At 43.7% G+C, this 27,556-nt stretch overlaps 2 protein-coding genes across 3 annotated transcripts in view; one reads left to right on the top strand and one right to left on the bottom strand.

Moving 5' to 3' along the window:
- NRG3 (neuregulin 3) overlaps positions 1 to 6,747 on the top strand; it is a 615,395-nt gene extending 608,648 nt beyond the window's left edge. For both annotated transcript variants that reach the window (XM_082222407.1, XM_082222406.1), the window contains 2 exons: positions 714 to 884; positions 4,158 to 6,747. In XM_082222407.1, coding sequence (XP_082078533.1) covers positions 714 to 884; positions 4,158 to 4,662 — 676 coding nt within the window. In that variant the 3' untranslated portion in view covers positions 4,663 to 6,747. The remainder of the gene's footprint in view (positions 1 to 713; positions 885 to 4,157) is intronic.
- Positions 471 to 26,321, bottom strand: LOC309532289 (uncharacterized protein). Its single transcript, XM_082222524.1, has 4 exons — positions 26,135 to 26,321; positions 6,971 to 7,028; positions 3,794 to 3,934; positions 471 to 837 (listed from the first exon to the last, which is right to left on the bottom strand). Exons 1-4 carry the CDS (start codon positions 26,300 to 26,302, stop codon positions 815 to 817), a joined length of 390 nt encoding a protein of 129 aa, XP_082078650.1. The 5' UTR covers positions 26,303 to 26,321; the 3' UTR covers positions 471 to 814.
- Positions 26,322 to 27,556: the final 1,235 nt, after the last annotated feature.

Below are 27,556 nucleotides of genomic sequence, written 5' to 3'. Positions count from 1 at the left end.
TCGTAGAGCCTCTGCTTGATTAATTGGAATATGTGATTTTTGTCACATACCTCGAGGAAGAGCTGGGTACATTTGACTGTTTAGAGTATGCCTGCTCCAAGTTCCAGCTTTGTTCAATGGAAAAGTGATGGTGTAGCTCAGAGTCTGGAACAAGAGCTAATTGATGGTAACAATTGTGTAAATGCAGTTGAAAGGGGCTGCTCCTTACACTGTTTTGCCACTTTGGCAGTGATTCAGGGGTGTGGCTTTTGAACGCTATCCCGCTGCAGGCATTAGCAGGAGAAAGTACCTCATACCATTATGGACATCTCTCTGCTGTAGCTCCTTGAATCAAAGGCATTACTGTGGTGATCCATTGCCATGTCTGAATTACCCACAGATTTATTTGAACTCTTGAGCCCCTGGAAGCGGCGCTAGCCACAGTGGGTGAATCAGACAAGCATACAATACATTCTCACAAGAACAAATGCTTTCAACATTTGTAGCATCAATCTCTTTATTCTATTTCTCCAGGTGTAGGAGCAGAAAACTAAGGGTAGAACGTAAAGCTAGAATTGTGACTCACTAATTCTGTAGAATTTTGAACTGGCATTTATTTTTTTAAAAAACAGGATTAAAATGCTGCACTCCATGAATTAGTAATATTGCATTTCATCTTTCATGGGTTTACATGGTGAAAGCGCTGATGGTTTCTCTTGTGTCCTTGTTCACAGAAGTCTCTCTTCATGCTGCAGCCCAGGTCAACGAACCGGGATGCTCCACAGGAATGCCTTTCGGAGGACTCCTCCCTTACCTCGGGGCAGGTTCAATGGGATCACAGGACCAGCATACCAACAACTAGAAGAGTCAAGGATCACAGATCAGGAGACAATACCTTGTCAAAGGTAGGCAAGGAAAACAACAGAAGCCAGCCAATGTTTCCATCAGCTTCAAACTAAAGCAAAACGTGAAAAAGTAGACAAAGATGTAAAAATGTGTCTAAAAAAATTCAATGAACACCAATTGGGTAGCTTTCAGCACTACCCTCCCCTTTGGGCCAAGGTTAGCCCAAAACATGCTGGCGCCTGAGGAAAACCACAAAATGGCACCCCCTTCTGCCAGACCTGTGATCGTGGGTGATTAACTGACCCTGGCCATCTCTTTGTCTACCTCCTGTACCACCATTAGCTTGGAGGCCTCCATTCAGGAATTTGAACAGGCTTTGCTAGCAACGTGCTTTACTTCAGAGTGTGAAGTATTTCTTGAGGTGAGGCCCATATCAGGCCTGCACCAAGGGCAAGCAAAATGCTCATGTCATATTTATGTCACTCATTTATACTCATGCCCAGTACTAGAGGTGCCAGAATGCACCTCCCACAGAAGACCCACCCCAGAACCCAAAGAGGATGTCTTTGGGCTTGAGGGGGGATTCTCCTTATGAGCCAGAGGCAGCCTCCCTCAGACTCCATTTTGGGGGCTGCCTCAGCCACCTTTGCACGGATAGATGGTGTGCCTATTTTTCCCAGGAGGAAGGTGGCCTGCCCATCCCATGTAAAGGAGGTGGCGGCGGCTGAGGCAGCCCTGTGAGTGCAGCTGCCTTCCGATGGGCAGACTGCCTCAGCCACTTTCACACAGGAGAAAGAGGTGGCACAGGCAGGAGACTTCCTTAAACTGCTCCGCTGAGGGGCATGCAGCTGCCCACACCTCAGCGGAGCAGTTTAACAAAGCCACTAGAGCTGGGCGATGCTGTGTTTTCAACATCGCGGTTTGGCAATCAACCGCCATGTTGAAAGATGCTGCATTGGCACGGGGTGAAAGTGCCTCCGCTCTCACCGTGGGAGCTGAGGCACTTTCACCCCAGTGGGCTGGGGCTAATGCAGCTGGCCCCAGCCTGCTGCTTGGGGCGGGGCGGGGGGCAAGCTACCTCACCCCCAACTCCCTGAAGATGGGGTTACAGTACCCAAACGCAGGGAGCCAGTCAGGCTCTGTGTGAAACACAGCCCCCCTCCTGGATGCAGGCAGCCAGGCAGTAGCCAAGCAAGGCTGCATCTGCCCGGAGCCCGCACTGTGCCCCTGCTCCTACTCGTGAGCAATCAGGAACGCAATCACAGCGGGGGAGGGGAAGAACTTTAACAGAGGCCCCACTCCACCCCACTGCTGGCAGGCCGAGGCAAGGTAGCAGCGCGCTCCTCAGCCAAGCAGTTTAAAGAAGTGGAGGGAGGAACAAGCTATATTGGCACCTCACACAGGCAGCTTGTTTCTCCCTCTGCATTGTATGAGGGCGGAGTGTGATGCTGGTTTCAGTCCGTGCGGTATATCACTGGTAAAACTGCCTCTAGCTTGTTTCTCCCTCAGCACACTGGGCACTGGAGGCAGATTAGGAGCGGTGGTGGTTTCACCAGCGACATACCATTAAGTGAAACCACCACCAAACTCTGCTCTCCTGTTACAGATGGAGAAACAAGCTGCGTTGGCAAGCTGCAGTGCAGCTTGTTCCTCCCTCCGCTTCAGCAAGCCACATGTCCCTCTGGCTCATACATGCTGGAGGGGACATGGGGCTTGCTGAGCTGGGGGGCAAGAAGGCCCAAAGCAGCACAGCCGCCACCCCATCTGAGCCTTCCCGTCTCAAGGCAGCGGGTGGGGGGAGATGCGAACAGGTTGTCTCTCCCTCCCTGTGATGGAGAGGAAGCCTGCTCCCTCCGCCGCTGCTTTGACATGAGCTCCTTTCCAACATTGTGATATACTGCCATATTGCAGTGTTTTGTAATGGTAAAGGGACCCCTGACCATTAGGTCCAGTCGTGACCAACTCTGGGGTTGTGGCGCTCATCTTGCTTTATTGGCCGAGGGAGCTGGCGTACAGCTTCCAGGTCATGTGGCCAGCATGACTAAGCCACTTCTGGCAAACCAGAGCAGCACATGGAAACACCATTTACCTTCCCGCCAGAGCGGCACCTATTTATCTACTTGCACTTTTGACGTCCTTTCAAACTGCTAGATTGGCAGGAGCAGGGATCGAGCAACAGGAGCTCACCCCGTCGCAGGGATTCGAACCGCGACCTTCTGATTGGCAAGCCCTAGGCTCTGTGGTTTAACCCACAGCGTCACTAGTATATTACAATGTTGGAAAACAGATATCACCCAGCCCTACTCCTCATGAGCCAGAGGTGCAAAGGGGCTTTGGTGAGGCATCTCCTCCCACTTCCAGGGCCCAGCTTAGAGGTACTGCATGCAGTTCCAGTGAGTTTCTGCTGGAAAAAAAGCCCTGCTCATGTTGTGACCTACAGGGATAAACCATCCCCTGAGTTCAGATTGATAGACATCAGTTCACAACAGAGTCCCCCACTCCAAAGTCCAGCTTCAAACAATATGATCTCACTGGCACAAAATCCACTAGAGCTATGAAGACGGCAGAGGGGAAAGGGTGATGGTTGGCAAAACATTTAGCTATTATGCTCAAACAAAGCTATTGTTTTTTGTCATAAACCATGTTACAACTGGATGCAAAATGCCACTTGATTCAAATAGCTGGGTGTTATTTTTTTGCCAACAGAAATGGGAAAGCATGAGTGGACTGTATTAAACTTAAGACTCTACATAGAGGCCAGGAATAAAGTAGTGAAACACCAAAGGATAAATTGAATTAAGCCAATATATTTAACATAACGGTCCTGTGTTGGGGTAGGAAAAAACCTGACTATGCAGGAACCTCCATTTAAACATGACTGTTGTGCAAACTTACATTGTCATGATAGGAGCAGTTTCATTGCATCAGCCCACAAAATGATCAACTTTCACCAGCTTCTAAAACTTACCAACAATTTTCCCTGGCAGAGAGTTCCATGGGGAGGTTGCCCTTATCGAAAATGTCTGATCCTCATTTGACCACTTGCCAGATTTCATATGACTTGAGTATATGGAACAGGAAGGAAGTTTCCCTTCAGGCACCCTGGTCCCTGAAAATTAATTTTTCACAGAATTAAATCTGAAGCAAATTTAGAGGCAGAGCAGCTAAGAAAAGGTGAAGGAATTTCAGTAAGTCTAGTGCAATTGCTCAGGGACTTGTGCAATTTCTCATGCATCTCCCAATACATTTTTGTGAAATGAATTTATCTATCCTGCTGTATCAGTGTGCCTTTTGGAAAAGCTAACACATCTCATACCTTTCCTCTCCTCTAGGTTATCTACTGGTTTAAAAACACCACAGAATACTTCAATAAATATGCAACTGCCTTCAAGAGAGACAAGCTCTTATTTTAATAGCGTGGCTCCAAAGGATATGGTTGGCTATCCATCTCCACGGGCCAGTTCCGTCCCCATCATTCCTTCGGTGGGCTTAGACGAAGCCTGCATGCAGACACAAAACGTTTCAGACATAACAGGCATCAAATGGTGCAAAAACTCCTATTCCACTGAACTTGTTAATGTGAGTGCCCCAGCCAGCAGTTGTCTTATTGCAGAACAACAAGAAGTCAAAATATTGTTAGAAACTGTCCAGGAGCAGATCCGAATCCTGACTGACACAAGGAGGTCGGAGGACTTTGCGCTGTCAAATGCCGACGCCAAGAACAGTACAAGTGAAAACACAGCATTTCTGCCCATGAGTCCTGTGGTGAAATCGGAACAAGAGGCACAGTTTGTCTTAAAAAGTGAAATGAAAAGAGACTCAGCATCAGTCAAGTGACTGTGACCGGGGGTGGGGGTAGGGGTGGGGGGTGGGAGGGATGTACGGATCTGTGCATTTGAAGCTTTGCTAAACAGGAAAGAGAGGAAATTAAATACAAATTATTTATATGTATTAATTTAAGAGCATCTACTTAGAAGAAACCAAATAGTCTATCGCCCTCATAACAGTGTTTTTTAACAAAATATTTTTTTAAGGGAAAGAGAGGTACCAGGAGGGAAAACACTTAATCAGAAATTTTGATTTATTTATTTTTTCTTCCTTTCTTCCAGTTTTCTCCCACCCCTTATTCTGTTGTTTCCTCCGGGCTTACAAAACACAGTTTCACAATTTTACAGATGTCCTGTTTGAAGGTTTAGTCTGACACAACACCTTAGATGTATGAATTTCAGAAGAGTGCTACATGAGAACTGTTGTTGGGCATTTTACCAGCGCATCTTCCACTGAAATGAATGGGAGCAAGAGCACAGTTACTGTTCTTATTTTGCTGTTTCAATGGGACTCGCTTGGGTGACACTGGCATTGTGCCCAGTGCCAATGCTCCCCCATGCCTCCTAACCACAATCCCTTTTGAGTAGTCTGGCTCCCACAGCCTCCGCAATTCAGACCACTGTTTAACACAAGAGTTTTGTCACTGATCCAGATTTGTAAAACAAATCTGAATGAGCCGTACCAAAATATCACTGGAAATGAAATCCAACGTCAGTTTGGCCATTCGTTCCACAAGCAAAGCAAACAAGGAATTCTGAATGAAGTCATAGCAGCTTTGGCAGGACTGCAGGAGGGTGTTGTAAGGGAGAAAGGGGTTTGAAAATTTAGGTCCTCCTCCAGTGATGGTTTGGTAAGTCTAGTAACATTTCTCAGGAGAGTTTAAGCATATCCCTAATGCAAACATGTTACTCTCCTGCAAAAACTAGAATGTGTTACGTCAAGACTTAAATTCTAGCACTTCAGCAAGTGTGGATGCTTTATGGTATTTTATTTTTTATTTTTTAATACCAGGAGGTTTGATCGAAATGAGCACTACTCTAGTAGGTAAATCTAAGGATGTTTTCTTCTCACTTCAGCACTCGCTATCAGTGACTTTTATTTGGAAACAATTTCCTCCCCCTCTTAATATCAAACCAGAAAAAAATTCCACTTGAGAGGAAGGTTACTCGTGGCAGATACGCAGCCTGTGTGTATATTACCTATTTCATTTTATTTTCAAACAACACAACAAAAGCCCACACCTTAAACCACATTACGTTTGCCATGGAATTTCGAGTATTGTCAGAATGTTATTCTTGGAAGTCATTTGTGAACTCCAGAGGGACTGCTCAAGTATGTGCATACGTGTGCGTTTTAATTTTATTAACTCCTTGTCCAGGGGCCTGGAGGATCTTGTGCATTTCTGTATTCAGCATATATATATGCGATTGTCACTTTAATTTACTTTCATGTCTAATATTCCCATTCACTTTCAACCTGATCCATAACCAAGTGAAGCATCTTCACTGGACATGATCCAAAGTTCCTTTGGGCCCCTCGGAGAGGAAATGCTCAGTTTGTATATGTTAATTTCCCATTGTCCATGTGTAGAGCAGCATTGGATGATAAAAACAGAAAATTCAGCTCTCTGGCACTTCCTGCTTTTCCGTATCATCCTTAGCAAAAGCTGCACATCTCATTGTATGGGACGTGTGCCGGTTTTCCTTCAGGGGTTACATGGAAATGGGAAATATAAGTCTTGTTCTCCCGGCAAATTGTAAAAGGCCAGAGCTGCCCTTAGGTTTTCAACCTTAAAACCTGGATCACATAATCCTAAGTGTAGGGAGACCCCTGAATTTGAATGGACACATTAGCAGCAATCTGTCCTCAGATGCTTCTTTTACACATCGTGCAATCCACTGAGCCAAAGTGGTTTTAGAAAAATATTCATTGATATTAATGGAGATCTGGGTGAGCACAAAATCAGGTCCTTAAAAATAAGATAAACTTGCCAGTTGGGGTTTTCCTAAGAACTTGAAATTTCTTTTGTATTGTTTTTATTTAACCACAAACCACAATATGGCATCAGAATAAAGAACTTGTGTTCAGTAACAACCTATGTATTAGTACTTTTTTATTTTTTAAACAAGAGTATCATCTGCTTAAACTGTTTGTACAAATTACTCTCTATAGTAAAGAAAAGGAAAAAAATAGACCAAACAGCCTTCCCTCTTTAATGGTAGAGATCATATTTTCTAAAATATATGCACACAATATAGATGGAATACATTAATACTCTAATCCACAGCCAGAATATTGTTATAAAAAATTGCATTACCTTGATTCCCAAGTTTTCTCAAGAGCCAGGTTTCCAAAATAGCACAGTAGATATGTTCCTGTGATAATGAGAAGAAAGCAATATTTTACTCCCCGTCAAATGAACTGGATAAAGATGCTTTAAAAATGCCACTTGTTTTACTTGCCATTCACAAATCCCCGACACCATTCAAAATCCGTAGACACACAAATCCTTTTTTTGTTTTTCCCCAATGTTGATGGAATTGTCTTGTTTACATATCTTTCTATGGCTCTAATCTTTGCTGTGTGTTTTCACTAAAGCGGTATTTCAGTGCAAACTCTGACTGATCTGATCCAGAATGGTACCACCAATTATACTTTTCCACCAATGTCAGAAGTTCTCATAATATTGGATAAAAAGGGTTGGGGTTGGGATGCTACCCAGAATCATAGGAAAAGACAATGAACACAGAGTTGGCTGTTTTGCTGGAGTGGGGAGCAAACAAGGAACCTCCCCTTCTAACCAGTCTTAAAAATCTACTGGAAACACACTGCATGATTTCTGCTGGAGAGAAAAAAACAAATCTGATTTTGGCAATGCCTTTCTTAAAGCATTCTATCATTTTGCCATCCTCAAAAGGAGGAAGAGCAGAGCAGCAATGTATTAATGGTCAGTTGATGTGGTTTCTTGGTTTCTTTTTTTTATTGACATGAGAGATGAAGATCTGAAACGGTGGGAAACCTTCCATTTGTGTTAGCAATGCTCTCTGTATCCAGCAAAGGATGTGTGACTGTTATATGTTAACTGTTCTATTCAGTTTTCAGCATGTTTGAATAGAGAGACATTAATATTAACCATCTGAAAGACTAGTGTACTTATTTGTTAAGAATACTTCATCTCACAAATTCGATGCAGGGGAGGTGTGTCAAGATATGCTGGCACGGGTAATTCTTAATCTGAATTAACAGTTTGTACTATGAACGCTTCTCCCCCCCCCCCACGCTCACTTCAGTCTAGCATTTTAATTCCTTACTCAGACTGCACAAAATAGTATAGCAAGTTGCTGCATGTACACACACACACCATTGTGGTGTAGTGGTTAAGAGCGGTAGTCACGTGATCTGGGTAACCGGGTTCGCGTCTCCGCTCCTCCACCTGCAGCTGCTGGGTGACCTTGGGCCAGTCACACTTCTTTGAAGTCTCTCAGCCCCACTCACCTCACAGAGTGTTTGTTGTGGGGGAGGAAGGGAAAGGAGATTGTTAGCCGCTTTGAGACTCCTGAAGGGGAGTGAAAGGCGGGATATCAAATCCAAACTACTACTACTACTACTACACACAGGTACACAAATTCAGGAGGTACTAGGAAAATTTCTGCTCTGCTTTAACCATCATATGAAACAGGTCATTTCAAAGGCACGGGAAGGCATCCATCTATAAAGTGACAGCCAGTGATTTCATTAGTCAATATTTCAGAACTCCTGGGCTTTGGTCCAAGCTAGGTGTGCCATTGATCAAGGCAGAAATTCAGTGCCTATCACCTGTACCGACAGTATTTGGAGATTTTTAATGGTTTCATGAGGAAAAATCTCATATCTTAAGATGACCATAAAATATGTTATAGACATTCCCTATGCCTTGTGACGCTGAACAGTCATTCGTACCACAAGTGCCAGCTTGGCCCCGTGACCGTGGGTGCCTGGGGCCATGGGTGTCATACAGCATGCATGACCCTGGCACTGAAATTTGTGGGTGCCTGGCCACTTCATGGGGAATTTTGTGGGTGCTCGGGCACCCAGGGCCCCAGGCAGTTGGTGCCTATGATTCGTACTCAAATGTGCTTGTGTATGTTAGGTGTGCACAAACAGTTGTTCCTGATATGCATAGCATTTCAAGCATTCTAATCTGTAAAATATGAAGACTACCTATTTTGAAATGGGTGGGAAGGCTAACACATAATACATCCAATTCCTTTTTTTAAAAAAACCTACTACATGGTGATCTTTTGTGTATGCATTTCATTTACATAAACAATCCATTCAATGAATAAAGCCACTGTGTACCATTTTCACACACACACACACACACTCAAAATGCACAACATGATTGTTTTGTAAAGTGCCCCATTAGCAGTTGCTCCACCATCTGGAAACTGTTAAGTAAATCCCCAAGATACAAAAGCAGTTTGGTTCTGAAAGAGATTCTGAAAGAGAAATTGCCCCTTGACGGCAAATTCTAGTCTTCTGGGCATTTCCCAGCTGTTGAGCTACCTAGTCCATAAAAGAAATTGGGAGAGGAAGCTGGTGGTAGGAAAATTCATTAAATAACTATAATGATGCACTGATATCTTGAGTTGCTGCCAATGGGTGCAACTCCCACCCACAACAGGAAAACACATTCATGGATGCATTGTGGTGGAAGGTGAGACCTAAAGAAACTGTCGTGCTGCAGCTATGAGCACACTGGTGTTGCCTCTCTGAAATGGGACTGCTATGGAGACTCTCATAAGAACGTGGCTCCACTGAAGGATTTGTAATAATAATAATAACAATAATACATTTTATTTATATCCCGCCCTCCCCAGCCGAAGCCGGGCTCAGAGTGGCTAACAACAGTAAAACGATAAAACCTTCTAAAATCATTTCATTATAAAATTAATTCTAATCAAATTAATGGCAACCATTGGGCTAGAGGTTCTGTGAGGATTGCCTAAGGAGGGAGTCAGGCTGTGCCCTGGCCAAAGGCCTGGTGGTACAGCTCTGTCTTGCAGGCCCTGCGGAAAGATGTCAAGTCCTGCAGGGCCCTAGTCTCTTGTGACAGAGCGTTCCACCAGATCAGAGCTACAGCTGAAAAAGCCCTGGCTCTGGTTGAGGCCAGCCTAACCTCTCTGTGGCCTGGGACCTTCACGATGTTTTTGTTTGAAGACTGTAAGTTCCTCTATGTGACATACCAGGAGAGGCGGTCCCATAGGTACGAGGGTCCTAGGCCATATAGGGCTTTGAAGGTTAAAACCAGGACCTTAAACCTGATCCTATACTCCACCAGGAGCCAGTGCAGCTGGTATAGCACCGGGTGAATGTGATTTCGCAGCGAGGACCCCATAAGGAGTCTCGCCGTGGCATTCTGCACCCGCTGGAGTTTCTGGGTCAGTCTCAAGGGCAGCCCCACGTAGAGCGAGTTACAATAATCCAGTCTGGAGGTGACAGTCACGTGGAACATAGTGGCTAGGTCAGGGCGAGAGAGGTAAGGAGCCAACTGCTTAGCTTGGCAGAGATGGAACAATGCCGCAATCTGCGCCTCCATGGAAAGGGAGGTGTCGAAGATTACACCCAAACTCTTAACGGACGGCGCTGACACTAACTGCACTCCTGCAAGAGATGGGAGTTGCCCCCCCCAATCCCATATCGTCCCTAGCATAGGTGGAGAGCAGAAGTTGTTAGACTCCAAGTCTCCTAAGCCCCAGCCAGTATAAACAGTGGTCAAAGATTAGGAGAGTTGTAGTTCAGCAATATCTGGAGGACCACAGGTTTTCCAGAAATGATATGTGAGCATGCACATCTCAAAGGGAGCAACATGTAAGTTTGGCCAGGGATAGGTCAGTCAGCAGAGCATGAAACTCTTAATCTCAGGGTCGTGGGTTCGAGCCCCACATTGAGCAAAGCTTCCTGCATTGCAGGGAGTTGAGCTAGATGACCCCTGTGGTCCCGTCCCTTCCAACTCTACAATTCTATGATTCTATAAAATAGACGATGGGAGTATGAATCAGAAAATGGTATTCAATTTGGAAACAAACATTAAATCTGTCCAAAAAGTCTTTCACACAACCACCCATTTGCGCCCAAACCCAAAAGAAGACGCATGAGACAAGTTGGAGGAATTGCAAAGCAACAATAAACCAACTATCCAAATTCAAAGAAATATGTGCAAGTAACACTAGGTCCCGCTGTCAAGTGTTCATCGAACATGCGCATGCCAAGCCTACAGGGCACCCCTAAACCTCACCATGCACCCTGGCAGAGCTTTGAAAAGTGCTCATAACCCAACAATGCCTCAGTTTACGCTATATTCCACCACTTCCCTACCTGCCCGTATTCAATGCCCTAAGCAGGCTGCCACACCATGCCACTGCCAGAAGCCAGGCAATGAATAGAGGAACCCTAAGGACAATCAAAGGGACGTGGGTGGCACTGTGGTCTAAACCACTGAGCCTCTTGGGCTTGCCGATCAGAAGGTCGGCGGTTCGAATCCCGCGACGGGGTGAGCTCCTGTTGCTTGGTCCCAGCTCCTGCCAACCTAACAGTTCGAAAGCACACCCAAAAGTGCAAGCAGATAAATAGGTACCGCTCTGGCGGTAAGGTAAATGGTATTTCCGTGCGCTGCTCTGATTTTGATGTGTCGTTGCACCAGAAGCGGCTTAGTTATGCTGGCTACGTGACCCGGAAAAACTGTCTGCGGACAAACGCCGGCTCCCTCAGCCTGTAAAGCAAGATGAGCAACCCCAAAGTTGTCTGCAACTGGACTTAACTGTCAGGGTCCTTTACCTTTACCATTAAGGACAATCAATGAATCTCACCTCTCCCCCCAAAAAAAAAAATTCCAACTCAGCCCCTTCAAGAGGCAACAATAATAAAGGGAGGGAGAGAGGGTACTCTAAAGAAAAGCAAGGAAGAATGTTTAGAGGAGGGGCAGGTTTAAATGTCCAGCTTCCCATTTATTGCATCCATTTTATTTGGACTGGGAAGCTCTGCTTGCAACTTCAGAACAAGTCAGGATCACAAATCACAATTTGAAGCTGGTTTAAGATTTTGGCTTGTTCTGAAATTGGCAAACTATAGTCTCCCAATTTGGAGGGAACTGGAAACTATGTTTCATTGGAGACTTGGAAGTTTGATTACAGATGACTGCGAAAGGAGGAGAACAGGGGATGAGTGCTCAGACAAAAAGCTCATTGGTCTCTGGGCTTATCAAGCCAAGACATGATCATCCTAATTGGGTCAATGAGTAGGGAGGACTCATAACAATTCAACAAAGCCAGAGAGCTCAAAGCCAATAGTAACTGAAGTTTCAAAAACTACAGCCTGCCATCTTAAACTACTTTTCATCCTTTTTTGCTGAATTCATTTTATTTGGTTCAGGGAACTAACAAACAAAACTATTTGCAGTGGTGATATGCAACTCTCATTGTTCTTTTATTTTCTTTTAGTTAAAGAGAAAAGAAATTCAGATCTGTTAGCAGAACAGAACTCTAATTGTTCAGTGATTAAATCAGATGCAGCATTTGTCTCTTTCAATGATCATAAGTCCAATAAAAGATTATCCAAATGGGGTTTTCAGCTTTGTGCAAATGGGTTTTATAGAGCTAAACAAATATTTGGCCTACAGAAAGTGTCTCACTCCTACTGAAGCAAGGATCATTGATCTATTGCTGGATCTGATCTATTGCTGATATTGTGACCTATTGCTGAAGGATGCTTTCTAATGAATTGAATCATTCCCTTCTGATTCACAGCAGTGTGGGCTACCCTTTATTTTGCATGTGAAAAATCTGTTGGGGTCAACAAGAGTCATGCAGTCATCAGTGACAAAACACTGGATGTCCTACCATAGCCACCATCTTCCTAGGGTTAAGTGGTCTCTATTTGAACATTAGTTCAGATAAAATATTCAACATGCACACATTTACCGTATTTTTTGCTCTATAATACTCACTTTTTCCCTCCTAAAAAGTAAGGGGAAATGTGTGTATGTCTTATGGAGCAAATGCAGGCTGCGCAGCTATACCAGAAGCCAGAACAGCAAGAGGGATCGCTGCTTTCGCTGCACAGCGATTCCTCTTGTTGTTCTGGCTTCTGAGATTCAGAATATGTTTCTTCTTCTTTTCCTCCTCCAAAAACTAGGTGCGTCTTGTGGTCTGGTGCATCTTATAGAGCAAAAAATACGGTAAACATTCAAATGTTCCCAATATTGTTGGAAACAAAAACTTGAAACAGTGGGTTTAACCCTGAATGTTGCAGTAAATTAGATTCGAACCAGCACATAGGTAAGAGTCTCACATGCTCTATCGCATATTCAACATCTAAACTGTAAATATGACAAAAGCAGGATTGGTTCCATGAACCAGTGCTGAAAACCTGAGCATCTTTTTCAGAAATGCAAAAACAAAAGGCTGCAGTCCTATACCTACTTGTCTTGTGATAAGCCCTGCTGAATTTGTGGGCTTTACATCTGAGCAGATACCTATAGGATTGCTCAGTTTATCTGCTTCTTTGCAAATAATTTCGTTCTTTGCAAATAATTAAAAACAGTGAACAAGGGCTGCTTGCACTCTGAGAGCCACAGGGTTGCATTTAGAGGAACAGTACCATCACAAAACATTAGATCTAAAAGAGAGAAACACAACAGGAGCAAAGCAGAATTTCCTGTACATGCCTCTAACAAAGATGCATAAAAATATAATTTTTTCAAAGTTTGCAAGTAGGATGCAATGCTATGTACCACTTCTTTGGAAGTAATTCCCATTGAACTCAGTGGGACTGACTCCTAAGAAAGCATGTGTAGGATTGGGCTTCATATTTCCTTCTATTTCCTTCTTTCATATATATTTTTTAAAGAAGTTGAAAATGTGTGTTTCCCCCCTGTATTATTAAACAATAATTCAGGCCCACAGTCTTTGTGGGGTGGGATGGATTGGGGCAGGTGCTCATTTGTGTATGGGTCGTTTATCACCCCCACATTTCAATAAAGCATCAATGACAATGGTTCAATCTGCTGATTGTCTGAAGACACAGACAAGCACATTTTCCAGGTAAGGAGCCTATAAACACAGGTGCTTTCTTTAGAATAGTGAGAGGATATTGAGGAAACATTCTCGTAAAAATAAAAGGCAAGAGAGATGCTACATACAGCTCCCAAATTTATCATATTTATGCCCTGCCTGTGGGCCTTCACTCAAAAGTTCTTTGCTGCTTAGCTATTTTCCTTAGCTCTTTGGTGGGAAGGGAGACCTCTCACTGATAAAAATGTGCGCCAGCTTATGCACTCAAATGATGCCACAGGGCCAAAGTATACATTAAACACACCTGGCAAGCATGTGCTTGAACTGGCCACCCTTATTTTGATTGGGGGAGGGGGAGAAAGCAGGCACATGAAGCCCCGCTCCAGAGAAAATATCTGATCTGAATTGTATATTTTCCCCTGATGTTTGCAGTGCACAATATTGCACTCTTGGGGACAAAAGAGCTATTGAAAGTTTCGGCAGGAAATGGATCCAGGCTCCCACTCCCAATTAGGAGTTTGTTATAGTACGGGCAGTGGCAGAGCTTCATGCTCCGACACCGGGGGGCAGAGAGCAGGTGGGGGTGTGGCTGGCATGCATCCCAGGGGCGTGGTGCTCATCCTAGGGGCGTAGCATGCCACCTGTGGGGGCATGGCACCCAGCGTGGGCGGTGGGGGCAGCTGCGATGGCACCCCACTGGTATCACGCTGCCAGGGGCGGTGCGTTCCCCCCCCACACTCCTCTTCCTCCACCAGTGAGTACGGGACCCCATGGCATCCTGTACATCAGTTTAAAAATAATAATGTGTTGTAGCATGGAGTTTGGGTGAAAGTTCTAAAAGCAATGGACTGTCAGTGGCAGGTTTGAAGCAGGCCTGAATGAAATGGGCTTCTACCTCTGGTGTCAGAACTCAAACTAGAAAATGTAATCCAATTCCATGCAACAAGGAGACATGGAAATCAATATTGTTGTCAGTTGTTGTCCTCTTATACTTAATACTCTTCGAAAAGTGCAATGCTAACAAATGTGTGGAGCTTAAAATGGAATATGCATGAAAACTGCCAAAACATATACAGTCGAACCTTGGATCCCAAACACCTTGGTACTCCGACTTTTGGGTCCTGAACGCCAGGAAGTGAGTGTTCCGGTTTGCGAACGTTCTTTGGGACCCAAACATTCATTGGGGCTTCTGGGGCTTCCGATTGGCTGCAGGAGCTTCCCGCAGCCAATCAGAAGCCGTGCTTTAGTTTCTGAACGTTTTGGAAGTCGAATGGACTTTCGGAACGGATTCCGTTCGACTTCCAAAGTACTAATGTACTGTCTTCAATTAACATCGGTGGGGTTTGCACATTTGGAATAAGTACAAGGAAATTTGGGAAGTTTTCCTCCTTTGTATTGGAGCAGGCTGAGCAAAAGCCAGCTATTCAGCTATCCCTGCATGATAAGGTGAAAATCCCTCATCTACACAAAAAACCAAGGATGCTGGAGACCAGGCTTCTCACCTAGCCACCCTATTGGTTGGCCAGTCATCCTCATTTCCATTCAACCCCTCTCTCTGCTGCCTTTCTGTCTGCCCCACAGATTGTGCCCATACCTTGCTCCCTGTAAGTACACAAATAGAACACATCAGGTACCTACACAAATTCAAACTGGCGGAATTCCTGTGTCTGTAAATATGGACTCTCTACGGTATATGAGTTTGCCATTAACATTGCATCCCACATTTTTGATTAATGCCATGTTTCTGACCTTTAGCGCTGCTGCAGCTACTTCTGCCGCTGCCACCTCAAGTTCTTTTTATGACTGCAGTGGTTTTGCAACCAGCAGGAAAATTGCTTGATAAGCTAATTTAGCTCCAGGCTGCCTGTTTGTAGGATGGTTCCTGCCTTCATCCTGGAGCCGATTTCTCTCTCACACACCCCCACTGACATATTTGTTGCAGTTAGTGGTGCCCAGATGGTGGTTTATGTCAGATAAAGTGGATTTCTGTACAGTTACGTTTATGGGATATAGTAAATATTATCCTTCTTCCTATGAATTCACAGCGTTTTATATAGGGGCCACATGTCAAGAGTGAAATGGCAGAGAACTCACAGGATGAACCTGGGTTGCACCAGCTGTTATGAGGAAGGCCAGATTCCAGTTATCACACATCAAAGCCGAGTTTGTACAAGCAGCAGACCATGTAGGAAAACTGTTTCTGGACTCTTCTGTCTACAGATTTTTGTGACTGAGTGCTCCCACAAGCTCAACAACTACTTGTTGTTTAGTCGCTTACTCGTGTCTGGCTCTTCGTGACCCCATGGACCAGAGCACGCCAGGCACTTCTGTCTTCCACTGCCTCCCGCAGTTTAGTCAAACTCATGCTGGTAGCTTTGAGAACACTATCCAACCATCTCATCCTCTGTCATCCCCTTCTCCTTGTGCCCTCCATCTTTCCCAACATCAGGGGCTTTTCCAGGGAGTCTTCTCTTCTCATGAGGTGGCCAAAGTATTGGAGCCTCAGCTTCAGGATCTGTGCTTCCAGTGAGCACTCAGGGCTGATTTCCTTCAGAATGGATAGGTTTCTTGCAGTCCATGGGACTCTCAAGAGTCTCCTCCAGCACCATAATTCAAAATCAATTCTTCGTCGGTCAGCCTTCTTTATGGTCCAACATCTACTACAGACAATGAAAACTAGCTGTTAGGGAGAACTGTTCTATAGAATGCAAAGCCAGTGCTACCATTAAGCACAGTTCTTATGGGGACCCCTGGCCATTTCCTCTGTTAGAAGTCAGAGCTATGTGTGCCTGTTATACATCCCCATCAGCTAGCCTGCTGCCCTCAGGTGCCTGTTGCCAGGACTGAAGATGCCTAAGAGTCCGCTTCTGCCCATACACTGGAGGTGGGGAGCCATCTTGGTTTTTTGCCTCAGGCAGCAAAGTGCCTAGGAACCTGTTTCACTTCATATGTTACTGCATCTTGACCATGCTGGTTGAGTCTTGATGAGAGTCGTAGCCCAGCAAGAGCTGGAGGGCTGCAGGTTCTCCATTCCTCTTTTATCGCCATCTTCCTGGTACATTAATTTTCTTTGTATTGGGGATGGGAATTTATAGAGGAACACACAGACATGGGGTTTTTCACAGGCAGTGGCCGAAGGTATAGCATGGGAATGTTTTTTACTAAGTGTCTGCTGTTAGCATTAACTGTTTGCTTCCTTGTTTTATCTTACCAGCTTTTTAGCCAAGGTTGGCTTCCAAATCAGCTTGCAATTAAATTTCCCAAAGCATTGCAATATATTAGGACTATGTGTCCTCAGTGTTTGTATGCAGTGCCTTCTGGTTCCTAGCAGGTGATGCGGTGCTACTATTTTTTTAGAAGGCTAAAGCGGGGGAATGATTTTGCTCAGATTGGAGGGGCTTCAGGGGGCAAGGCTTCTGGTTTGCATTAAAGGCCCCACCTCATCCCTCTCCCCAACCATTTGAGCCCTGAATTGGTATCACACCCCTGGTTCCAGGCCCCAGAAGGAGCAGCAAAAGGATTTAAGGACCAGGTGGTGGGAAAGAAGTAGCCCTTTCAGGTAGGTAGCTCTACTTACTAGTTGCTAATCCCAAGATTCTTTTCCTACAAATACTTTCTTCAGTTTAAGAAACCCTTAGTACCATTCTAGGGTATTAGCCTTGATTTTAGGAGTTATTTCTCAACTGACTGAGATTGTTAGGAATTCTAAGCCATTGATAGTAGTACTGAACGTCCTTAAAGAGATTATCTCATATACTTTTAGGCTTCCTTTAAATATTCTGCTATGAAGGCATAGGTTTGATAGTGGGGGGCAGGGGAGACCCAGCCTTTGGCAATCAAGGAATGGCTAGCAGAAATGTTGGTTGTCAAAACATGCTCCCGGGATGCAGCTATTGTCTGCTCAATGTGCAGCATGTAACCAAAGTATTGGATGCTGAAAATGACAGATTAACTGACTTGGAGAAAAAACTAATTCTGCGTATTATATTGGAACACACAGTGTAAGTATATAAAAATAGAAAGGACTCTTTTCTGTACTTCTCAATTTGCTTAAATATATATATATATTGAAAAGTAATTCCTATTGTACTGCTAAAATCCAAATAACCAAGAGAGGCCCATAAAGGGCATTTTGAATTTAGATTCAGATTTGTATATTTGTTTTAATATTTCCATATGGAATGTTCCTGATCTGTTCCATACATTACTAAATCCCCCCACCCACCTGAAAAATATGCCACTTTCAATTGGCTAGTGAAGGGATGGGGATGAAATCAGTTTAGCCCTAATTTGCACTTTCTGGAAAAAAAAATAGATGAGCCAAAACACAGCTATCCTTCATTTTAAAAGTGTCAAAAATGTGTATATTAGGAGAAAGTGCACAAAAGATATGTATTAGTGAAAATAACTTGCAAAAATGCGTATTATTAAAGGAAATTGATTGCAACACAGATACATATTTGGCAGAACTGAATACAAAATATGTAAAAACAGGGGAAATGTATAATAAAATGCTGACACCAGCTAATGTAGAAATGATGGAAGCTGACCCCAAGATTGGGAAAATGAGAAACTGAGAGAAAGCAAAACTGACAGACTTGCCCATCCCTAGAGTAGATCACAATGGACAAAATGACATCTTTGCACTACTGTAGATTCATTCCGTTTCCCCAAACTAGGCCTGTGTTCCCACACTGAAGAAAGGACTTAAACGTTCATTTCATCTCCACCCAGAGGCAAGAGGCAGGCATCTTGCTTGCCACTTTCCTGCTTAGAAAAGGGATACTTATTCTTGTGGGTGATTGATGGCTCAGACAGGCATCTCCCTAAGTTGAGCCATCCGTGAAACGAGTTGCCCTCTGGCGTGGCAAACCGCTGCACTGACTTCCGAGGGGGCTGTTTAAATTGGGCGCAATAAGATGTAGTGCAGGCGGTTCATAAAATTCCTATTAAGAAGCAGGCCTGACACTTGGTTAAAATTTAGCTAGCTTGCGGAATCCTATTTGCCACTGTTAAAAACACATTAATTATCAGTGCCCTCTCATGCAAGACTACAGTGCATGTTATATAGCTCCGGAAACACCCCGCGACAATAATTCCAAGCGTTTTTTTTCTTGTCCGCTTGGCTGTGGGAGCTGAAACTTTGCTCAGGCGTTGCAAGCAATTTGGACCTTGTAATGCGCCCAGCTCACAGATGAAAACTGACAGCCCCATTCTATGGCCAGATCAAAATGGCCGCCCCTTGAACTGCTACTTAGACCAGAGCAAGTCTGGAATTCATGCCTTGCGTTAGGCAGAAGATGGAGACAGTTAAGTCAGATCACCGAACTGATATAAGGTGAAATCCTTTGCACCCACAAAAACAGTGGGAAAGAATAGTATGACCCAAATTATGTCCTGTAACTTTCCAGGTTAATGGCATTGCAGACAGATTTTTCCCTCCCTCTGGAAGGAATTAACGTGGAATTGAGTACTGAGCTTCCGCTAGAAACTAATACATTTCCAGATGTGGCTTTTACCTTATGTGAAAGATCATACATAACAAGAAATTACCAGGTAAGGAAACATCAGGAAAATTGAATAAAGTGTTGTCTAAATGCAACCTCTCATTTTCTTCCTTTCTTTCTCAGAAGGTGCTCTGAGCGAACAATTCAGCTCCCCCAGAACTGTGCTAGCTGGATCTTTGTCCTTGAGTGCTGCAATCCACTCTGCTTTTACAAGGCAGACACAACACTCCCTCGCTCTATTTCCCACTACAAAAAAAGAAAAACACAACAAAAATCTTTGAAGGGCATCTTTGAAACATATTCTTTTGACAGGAGCAGCCAAAGCAAAACATGCCTTGTTTTCCCCAGCTGCCCCTAAAGAGCTAGCTAGGATGGGAGGCGCTTCCTTTACATATAAGACCCCATTTATTTGCACTATACAATAAAAGCAGTATCGTGCCACTTTAAAGAAGGATCGATTGTTTAACGACCCTGAGAATTGTAGCTCTGCAGGGGATATAGGGCTCTTCTAACAATTCTCAGCAACCTTAACAAGCTATAGCCCTGTGACTCTCTGTGGGAAGCCATGACTGTTTAAAGTGGTATGATACTGCTTTAAATGTCTCAAGTGGATGGGCCTAAGGCATGCTATCCATTTTATTATACTGACCCTAGGGCTGCTTGGGGTTTTTATAGGTTTCTGTTGCCTCCCTGGATTCTTTCCTTTAGTCCCTTAAAAAGGCATTATGACTATCATTATGGATTCAATTTTTTAATCCCACTTTTCCTCCCAAAGGAGGCCAACTACTGCCTCCTCTGTTGAGCTTCTGTGGAGTTGAAGCAGCTTTTCCTGCTGCTGCTGCTGTTGTTGCTGCTGCTGTTCTAAAAACTGATACTGAAGTGATATTTTGTTTTCTTGAAATCGATAAAAAGGATATCCATAGAAAGTGAAGTCTCTCACTTTTGAATCTCACCCATGAAGCAACAAAGAGGGAGACGCAAAATAAGTAAAGCTTTTTCTGCTAGGGTTATTTTTGTGTGTGTCATATTGTTGTTCAAGTCATGTGTACCCCCATTTTTCGTCTCTGGAGAAACTGATTCCCGCGGCTAGTAATCTAGCATGATTTGGCCTTACCAGGCAACATCACTTTCTAGCCCAGGAGTCACCAGTCTACTCTACTCCATATGTTGTAGCATACAACTCCCATCAGCCCCAGTCCATGTGGCCAAAGGTCAGGGATGATGGAAGCTGTGGTCCAACAATATCCACATTGGCTACCCTGTTCTAGCCAGTGAGGAAGTGGAAGAAAAAAACCCACCTTGCTGAGTACAGGTTTCAGCCCAGATTAGTTTGACAAAGGCTGAAGCCCAGGCTTATGAAATAACATTTGCAAAACTGAATAAATATAGTTTCTCTAATATAAAGTGCTCATCTTCTCAGTTAACCTTATTCAATTTTGAGCTATTAACTCTTCAGAAGTATTTGTCAAAAAAAGCCCAAGGTAAATATTCAATATTCCTAGAAATAATTGATCTTGAGCTCCGTTTCCATTTCTCTTGCTGATACTTTCCAAACTAAATGATTCAGGAAATTCTAAGATAATGTTGCATTTGTTTTGTTTTGTTTTTACACTAGACTGCCCCATGGGCAGTAGGAGGGATACACGTAGTCCAATTAAATATAGGTTATGTCTGAAATTATATTCTATAGGAATATAATTGTTTGCAGCAAGGTTCTCCTCCCACATAATTTTTCTGCAGGGAGAGAAGAGACCTGGATGCAAAGAGCCATTTTCATACATTATTTTTATCCTTAGAAAATTATTGGAAAATTTCACCTTGGACAGAAGCCATATTGCATATACAGATCATACTTTAAATAGGAAACCTCCTAAGAAATGATAAATAGCTATACAATATCAAAACATTAAAAGAAATTCACCCTCTATTTCTCAAACACAAACACAAGAGTCGCCAACTCTTTTTATACTTTTATGCGGCAAATCAATTCAAGGCTGTAAATGACTCAGAATAGATGGCAAATGAAAGACAAAGACAGCCTTTATGTTTACATCAAAACATGAAGGCTTTAAGATAATTTTGTTTCAATATACAAGGTCCACATGCTTTTTACAGCCTTAAAAAACCTCACATCCTATGTGCATGTTGCCAGCCTACTTGAGGCTTGTGTGAATAAGCAAAGACCAAATACATCAAGGGGTTGATGACAAGGGTAGCTATGAACTTAGAAAATTTGCTAGAAGCTTTAAACCAGGGGTGGCTAACCCCTTTCAGATGTTGTTGGACTTCAACTCACATCAGCTTCCATCCAACAGGGCAAATAGGGATAGTGAAAGTTGTAGTCCTGCAACATCTGAAGGGGGTAAAAGTTAGCTATTGTCTGCTTTAAGTCTATGAATATTCTGATTTATTTATTTTTAAGTTGCCTCTTATACAATAGACATTTAGTAGTGCCTCAGAAATGTATTGTCTCTCTCTCTCCCAAATTCCAGAATTCACCATTAAATGCCAGTTTTGGACGTGATGATAAAGGCTGCAATTATGCCGGCTTATGCCTACTAGAATCTCAAAGGATACCAGTTTTGGACGTGATGATGTCACAATAATTAAGTGAGCTTTTATTTATTTTAATGTGTGCTGGCTCAAAAGCTAAATTTGAAAAACTGCAGTTTCATTGTCATCATTTTGTAATTAGAGAGTGCTGTGTCAGTGCGACTAGCATTGTCTTCAGATCTCTCTCTCTCTTTGGAAATACACGTAAAATTCTTGCCTTCCTGATTGTCATCACTTTCCCTGAGCTGACAAAAAAATCTACCTCATGCTATGCTCCAGGAGAGCAGCTGGGGGGGGGAGTGCAGTAAAAATTAGTCATTTCCTTTATTTTTGGAATATTTTTTAAAGATCTATCACAGAATGGAAAGACGTGAGAAATCATCAACACAGTATAGCGGCAACTCTTAATATAATTTTAATCAGGACGGTGCTTTAAGTAGCCAATTTAATCACTGTCATCATCAACATCATCAGAGTGATTGAAACCATCATTACATTGCCTGTTGATTATCTGGAGGTGCTTCTTCCTGCACCATACAAGTTGTTCATTAGAAAAGTGTCAGAGAGGGCGGGAGAAAGTGGCTTACTAGGGCAGCAGGGCATGCCAGGGTCAGTCCTTGCAAGAATAAGAGTGAAGAGTGAATACACACAGAGAGAGACTATATCTATATAGTGTATCTGTCTTGATCTATATATCCATATTGTGTGTGTGAGAGAGTGTGTGTGCATGATATATAGATATATAGATATATAGATATATAGATATATAGATATATAGATATATAGATATATAGATATATAGATATATAATAGATATATAGATATATAGATATAGATAAAATATGAAATATATAAATACAGAACTTACATCTTTTGGAAAGTTATTTGTTTGCTCCCTATGAATTTAGGTATCTCTTAAGATATTCTAACCAAATGTTGCATGATGGTTCCTGAGATGATGGAGCAGGTTTTTGTCTATGTTTGGATACAGTTGGATGCCCTTTTGAATCAAGATGCTGGACTGATTTATTTTTTTTCAAAACCGTGTTGATTTTAACCACCGTTTTCAAAATTGCACCGATGTTGCTGGTGTTGATAAATTTAAAATCAAAATATCAACAATTGATTATTTCTATTTTTACAGTGTGCGTGTATGTGCATGCGTGCATGCCAAATGTCTGTTTTGCTCCAGGCACCCAAATGTATAATGTACAATGACAATAAGGATTTTTGTTTTACACCACCTTTCCACCTAATGCTCATGGCGGCTTATGGCAAAACTGACAAAAATATTACCTTAGTACAAAACTCAATGGCATAAACCATTAACCCACTATGTCTGCATTTATAGAATAAACAATTCGTGGCATGACAAAAATACATAATAATCGGGATATGAAACAAGGGTCTATGAACCAATTTATCACAATATAGCGACAAAGAAAATCAGTCACATAAGAAATCATTGCATTAACAGTTATGTCCTAACCTCTTGGGGAGGGGCAGCTTTCTGCCCACAGTCAGATTGTTCCAGTCCTCTCAGGTCAGGTGAAAATGGGCCAGACAAGGCACAGGAAAGATGGTATTATGGGATGCCATTTCTCTGCTCCATTCCAGCAACATCTACACTGCTTGTTTGCAGCAGAACCATACTTGTGGGCAGGATAATAATCTGAGTGGTACCAAAAAATAGGTCTATATTTGTCATAATTCTTCCAGTCCTGGTTTTGCTATAAATTGTGTGCATACCTCACGACCCCCCCCCCCAAGAAGAAACCTATTATTCACAGAGGGTGCCATTCCAGACAGCAATTGCAAGATGGCTGAGACTTCACGCAACAAAGAACACCCATCTCTCCCCCCTCCCCAGCCGACCCCTGTACATTGTCCTTGGAACTAGCAATGCTTCCTCATGAAGGGTCAGTCTCAGGGCAATCTAGTCCCATTTTTAAAACACGCATCAGCTAAGCTAGGTTTCTGAGTGCATGGCCCAAAGGGGGAAATGGAAAAGCCACGAGGCTCTCACATACATTATTATAAGTATTGCCATCTTCCTGGAAGTCAAATGACTTTTGGGCCCTCCACCTTTGTTTGCGGTGGAGGGGGGAGGGAGATTCAACCAAAGTGGACGGGACCTTTATGTACTTCCAAGGGAACACAGCAGGAAAGGTGATATAAAAGGCATCGGGTTGGCTCCTAGAAGAAAAGAATGCTGGACTTGATGGGCTTTTCGCCTGATCCAGCAGGCAGAACTCTTCAGATATTCTCAAGTGTCCTTCTGGGTGAGTTACTGAGAAAGTTTATGCTAACTGTTTTGGGGAGCTGCGAAGAGAAAAACAGGGATCTGGCAGGTATGCAGTTGGTTCCCCAGTTAGACCTCTGCTCACCACTCTTCTGTCCAGAAGGTGCCAACATCTACTGCTTCTTTGGTTATTTTAGGGTAGAATTCATCCCAGTGGTAATACTGGAAAAACCAGACACCCATTGAATGAGTTGGCCAAATGACTGCCTTGGAGTGAAAGGGAAAGAAGATGGTTAAGGACTCCAAAGTCCCCTAGAGATGTCAAGGTAGGGGCTGGACCCAAACCAGCTTGAGTGCCTTCAAAAGGAAGGAGAAAAGGTAACAAAAGGGCAAGGGAAGTGAGGTGGAAGAGGCAGTAAGTAGAGGCAAGACAGTCAAGGGATAAAAGAAAGGGAAGTCGAACAATGATACATGGGAACAAGGGAATTTTGGAACTGGCACTCATTTGTCAACTCAACTCCTCCCCAGATTTCTGGTCATATTTTCCATACACATTCCCACTACTTTGGTAGGTGCATTGCTGCACATGCATCTGGGGCCTGTATAATATTTTTCTCAGTTGCAACATAATATTTAAGAGGCGGCAATATTGTTGCCAGGGAATGGAGTCGGGAAGATAAGTGCACATTTAACAGACCAGAATATAACTCACGAGCTCACTCGCTCTCACTCTGTCAGGGCCAAGAGGGAGAGACAGACAGAGGGGTGGTGGGGAGAAAGTGCCTTTAGCACCCATTATGGAGAGTTCATAAAAGAAATCTTTCATTTTGAACATTTTGCTGAATTTTGCGCACTAAATGAAATTAGTGGAGACTCAGTGTGGGAGTTCAAGATTCAATAATATGTTGGCAGAGGTATCAAGTCTCCCCCACCAGGCAAGATACACGCACAGGTCACCACCTACACTTACTGAGCTACTCGTCTGTATCTAAGAATAAATGTTCTCATTAGTGGGTACAAGAAATATTGCAACGCCAGCTATTGGCCTGAGAAGACGGGTAAAGAAATCCCCCCCCCCGAGTTTTCAATCGAATCAGTGTAGCATTTCACAATCGCGGTTACATCACACCTTGAAGAGGGGGGAAATTGCTGTTGCTGCAGCGCCATCATAATGCCACAGCTGTGCCAAAACCCACTCATTTTTAGTGGGCTTATTCAGATGCCTATTGCCTCCACGGCATGCTTCTGAATGCCCAGGGAGAGCGCTGCTGCACCCTGGTCCAGCTTGTTTGCTTCCCAAAGGCAATTGGCTGGTCACCCTGAGAGCAGGATGCTGACTTAGATGGGTCTGATCCAGCAGCCCCTTCTTACGTTCTGAGGTTGTGTGGGTAGACATTATCAGCAATGCCAAAACAAACCCCTTTCCAGCAATGTTTCAACATTCCACATGGAAATATTCACATTCTCCTTTAAATTGCCCTTCTTTCCAGTTGTCCTCGCGCCCTCAATAACACCATCGCAGAATCAGATCTGTTTGGTTATTGGTATTGTGACATTCTATTCAGTGTGTTATGTTGGGTCGAACCACCTTTTTCATTTCTGTCAAGCTCTGCATTCCCTTGGAGCAATTTCTCTGGGGATGCAGAATGATGGTGGCAGGATCTAGAACCAACCATGAATGGAGCCAAAGGGTTATAGTCAACTAAATCATATTCAGGGTACATTCACTGGAATTAAAACTTAGGCATGGGTTAACCAGGAACGGGGGTGGCGCTGTGGTCTAAATCACTGAGCCTCTTGGGCTTGCCAATCAGAAGGTCGGCAGTTCGAATCCCCGCAACAGAGTAAGCGCCCATTTCTCCATCCCAGCTCCTGCCAATATAGCAGTTCAAAAGCACACCAGTGCAAGGAGATAAATAGATACAGCTGTGGCAGGAAGGTAAACAGTGTTTCCGTGCACTCTGGTTTCTGTCACAGTGTCCGTTCCACCAGAAGTCATGCTGGCCATATGACCCGGAAATCTATCTGTGGACAAACACCGGCTCCCTTGGCCTGAAAGCGAGATGAGCGCTGCACCCCATAGTTACCTTTCACTGGACTTAACCATCTAGGGGTCCTTTACCTTTTACCTTTTTACTGCCAGCTTCAAGGAGATTGATGACTTCAGAGCACCATATATCCCCTTCTACTTGAAAGAGAGGGACTGCCATAGCAACCTTGTACTGCTTGACTGAACATTGTGGCCTCCTGGTGATGCAGCCTGCTTGAAGGAGGCAGACTGGGCATTGTGACTTCATGATTATGATTACTGCTTTAAGGGGAGGGACTAGCCATTGTGATCTCATTCTGACACTGTTTGACTGAAGGACAGAGACTGGACATGGTGACATCATGCTGATGCTGCCAGCTCCAAGGACTGGCTATTGTGATCTCATGCTGACGTTCCCCTTCAGTTGTTGTAGGCTGCCTCTCCAAAACCGGCCAAAAATATTAGGGAATCATAGAATAGTTTGGGCTCAGTTTGATGGGGAAAGATGGTCAGAACTCACATGCAACTGCTATGTCTTTGGGATGCCAGACAATGACTGCCTCTGCCCACTGTTACTGCCAGCTTCAGGGACATGGGTAGCACTGTGGTCTAAACCACTGAGCCTCTTGGGCTTGCTGATCAGAAGGTCGGCAGTTCGAATCCCCGTGATGGGGTGAGCTCCTGTGGCTCTGTCCCAGCTCCTGCCAGCCTAGCAGTTTGAAAGCACACCATCGCAAGTAGATAAATAGGTACCGCTGCATCAGGAAGGTAAACGGCATTTCCATGCGCTCTGGTTTCCGTCACGGTGTCCCGCTGTGCCAGAAGCGGTTTAGACATGCTAGCCACATGACTCAGAAAGCTGTTTGTGGACAAACGTCCTCTTCCAATACTTGCATCAAAACACATCCGTCCTTCAAAATCTGAACTGCTCCAAATTTTATGATGAATTCTCCTCCTACAAAGATGGCATACATTAGGAGGGAGTGTGCACAAATATGTCTATGAGCAACAATAATGTTTGACAATGTGTTTTATTAGGGGAAATTGCTAGCAAAAATGCATTAATTAGTGTGCATGAAAACCCAGACTTTTTTTTGCAAACTGATGTGGAAATCACTTTAACAGAACTGAAGATGGGGAAAACAAGAGACTGAGAGAGCTATCAAAACTGACATTCTTCGACCCCTATCAGGAGTGAGATATAAATGTCAGAATGAAGATTTTTACTGGAGACAACCACCAGGAAATAAGGACAGCTGGTGTGTAATCATGGAGTCTGGTTCTGCTTCTTAAGTTCACTCTCTATCTGAAGAGCCTCCTTTCTCTCTCATTATTGCAAATGAGAAATGTGCAGTATGATCCTCTGTAAATTTCACAGAGTTCACCTGGACTTACTCTCAGAGCTGAAAGAGCCAGAGATGTCATGTTGGAGCTTCACGTTTGGAGCCCAAGGTAATGTTCTTTTTGTAAAAGAAGTTGTGGGGATTCCCAATTTTGACTGGGGCTAGCTCCCAGGCTGGAG

Source organism: Podarcis vaucheri (genome assembly GCF_965113315.1).
Source record: "Podarcis vaucheri genome assembly, chromosome: 5".
Classification (NCBI taxonomy): domain Eukaryota; kingdom Metazoa; phylum Chordata; class Lepidosauria; order Squamata; family Lacertidae; genus Podarcis; species Podarcis vaucheri.
Note: the sequence above shows the minus strand (reverse complement) of the source record. Positions and strands in the feature narration are given on the sequence as shown.

What these genes read in the sequence shown, in the direction of transcription:
- LOC309532289 (XM_082222524.1), bottom strand. Translation starts at nt 26,302, where the DNA reads ATGAAGTCACAATGCCCAGTCTGCCTCCTTCAAGCAGGCTGCATCACC. An exon ending in GAGAAAACTTGGGAATCAAG is followed by an intron (nt 3,935 to 6,970) that starts GTAATGCAATTT and finishes ATTAATTTTCAG; the next exon opens with GGACCAGGGTGCCTGAAGGG. An exon ending in TCTGCCAGGGAAAATTGTTG is followed by an intron (nt 838 to 3,793) that starts GTAAGTTTTAGA and finishes TGACTCTTCTAG; the next exon opens with TTGTTGGTATGCTGGTCCTG.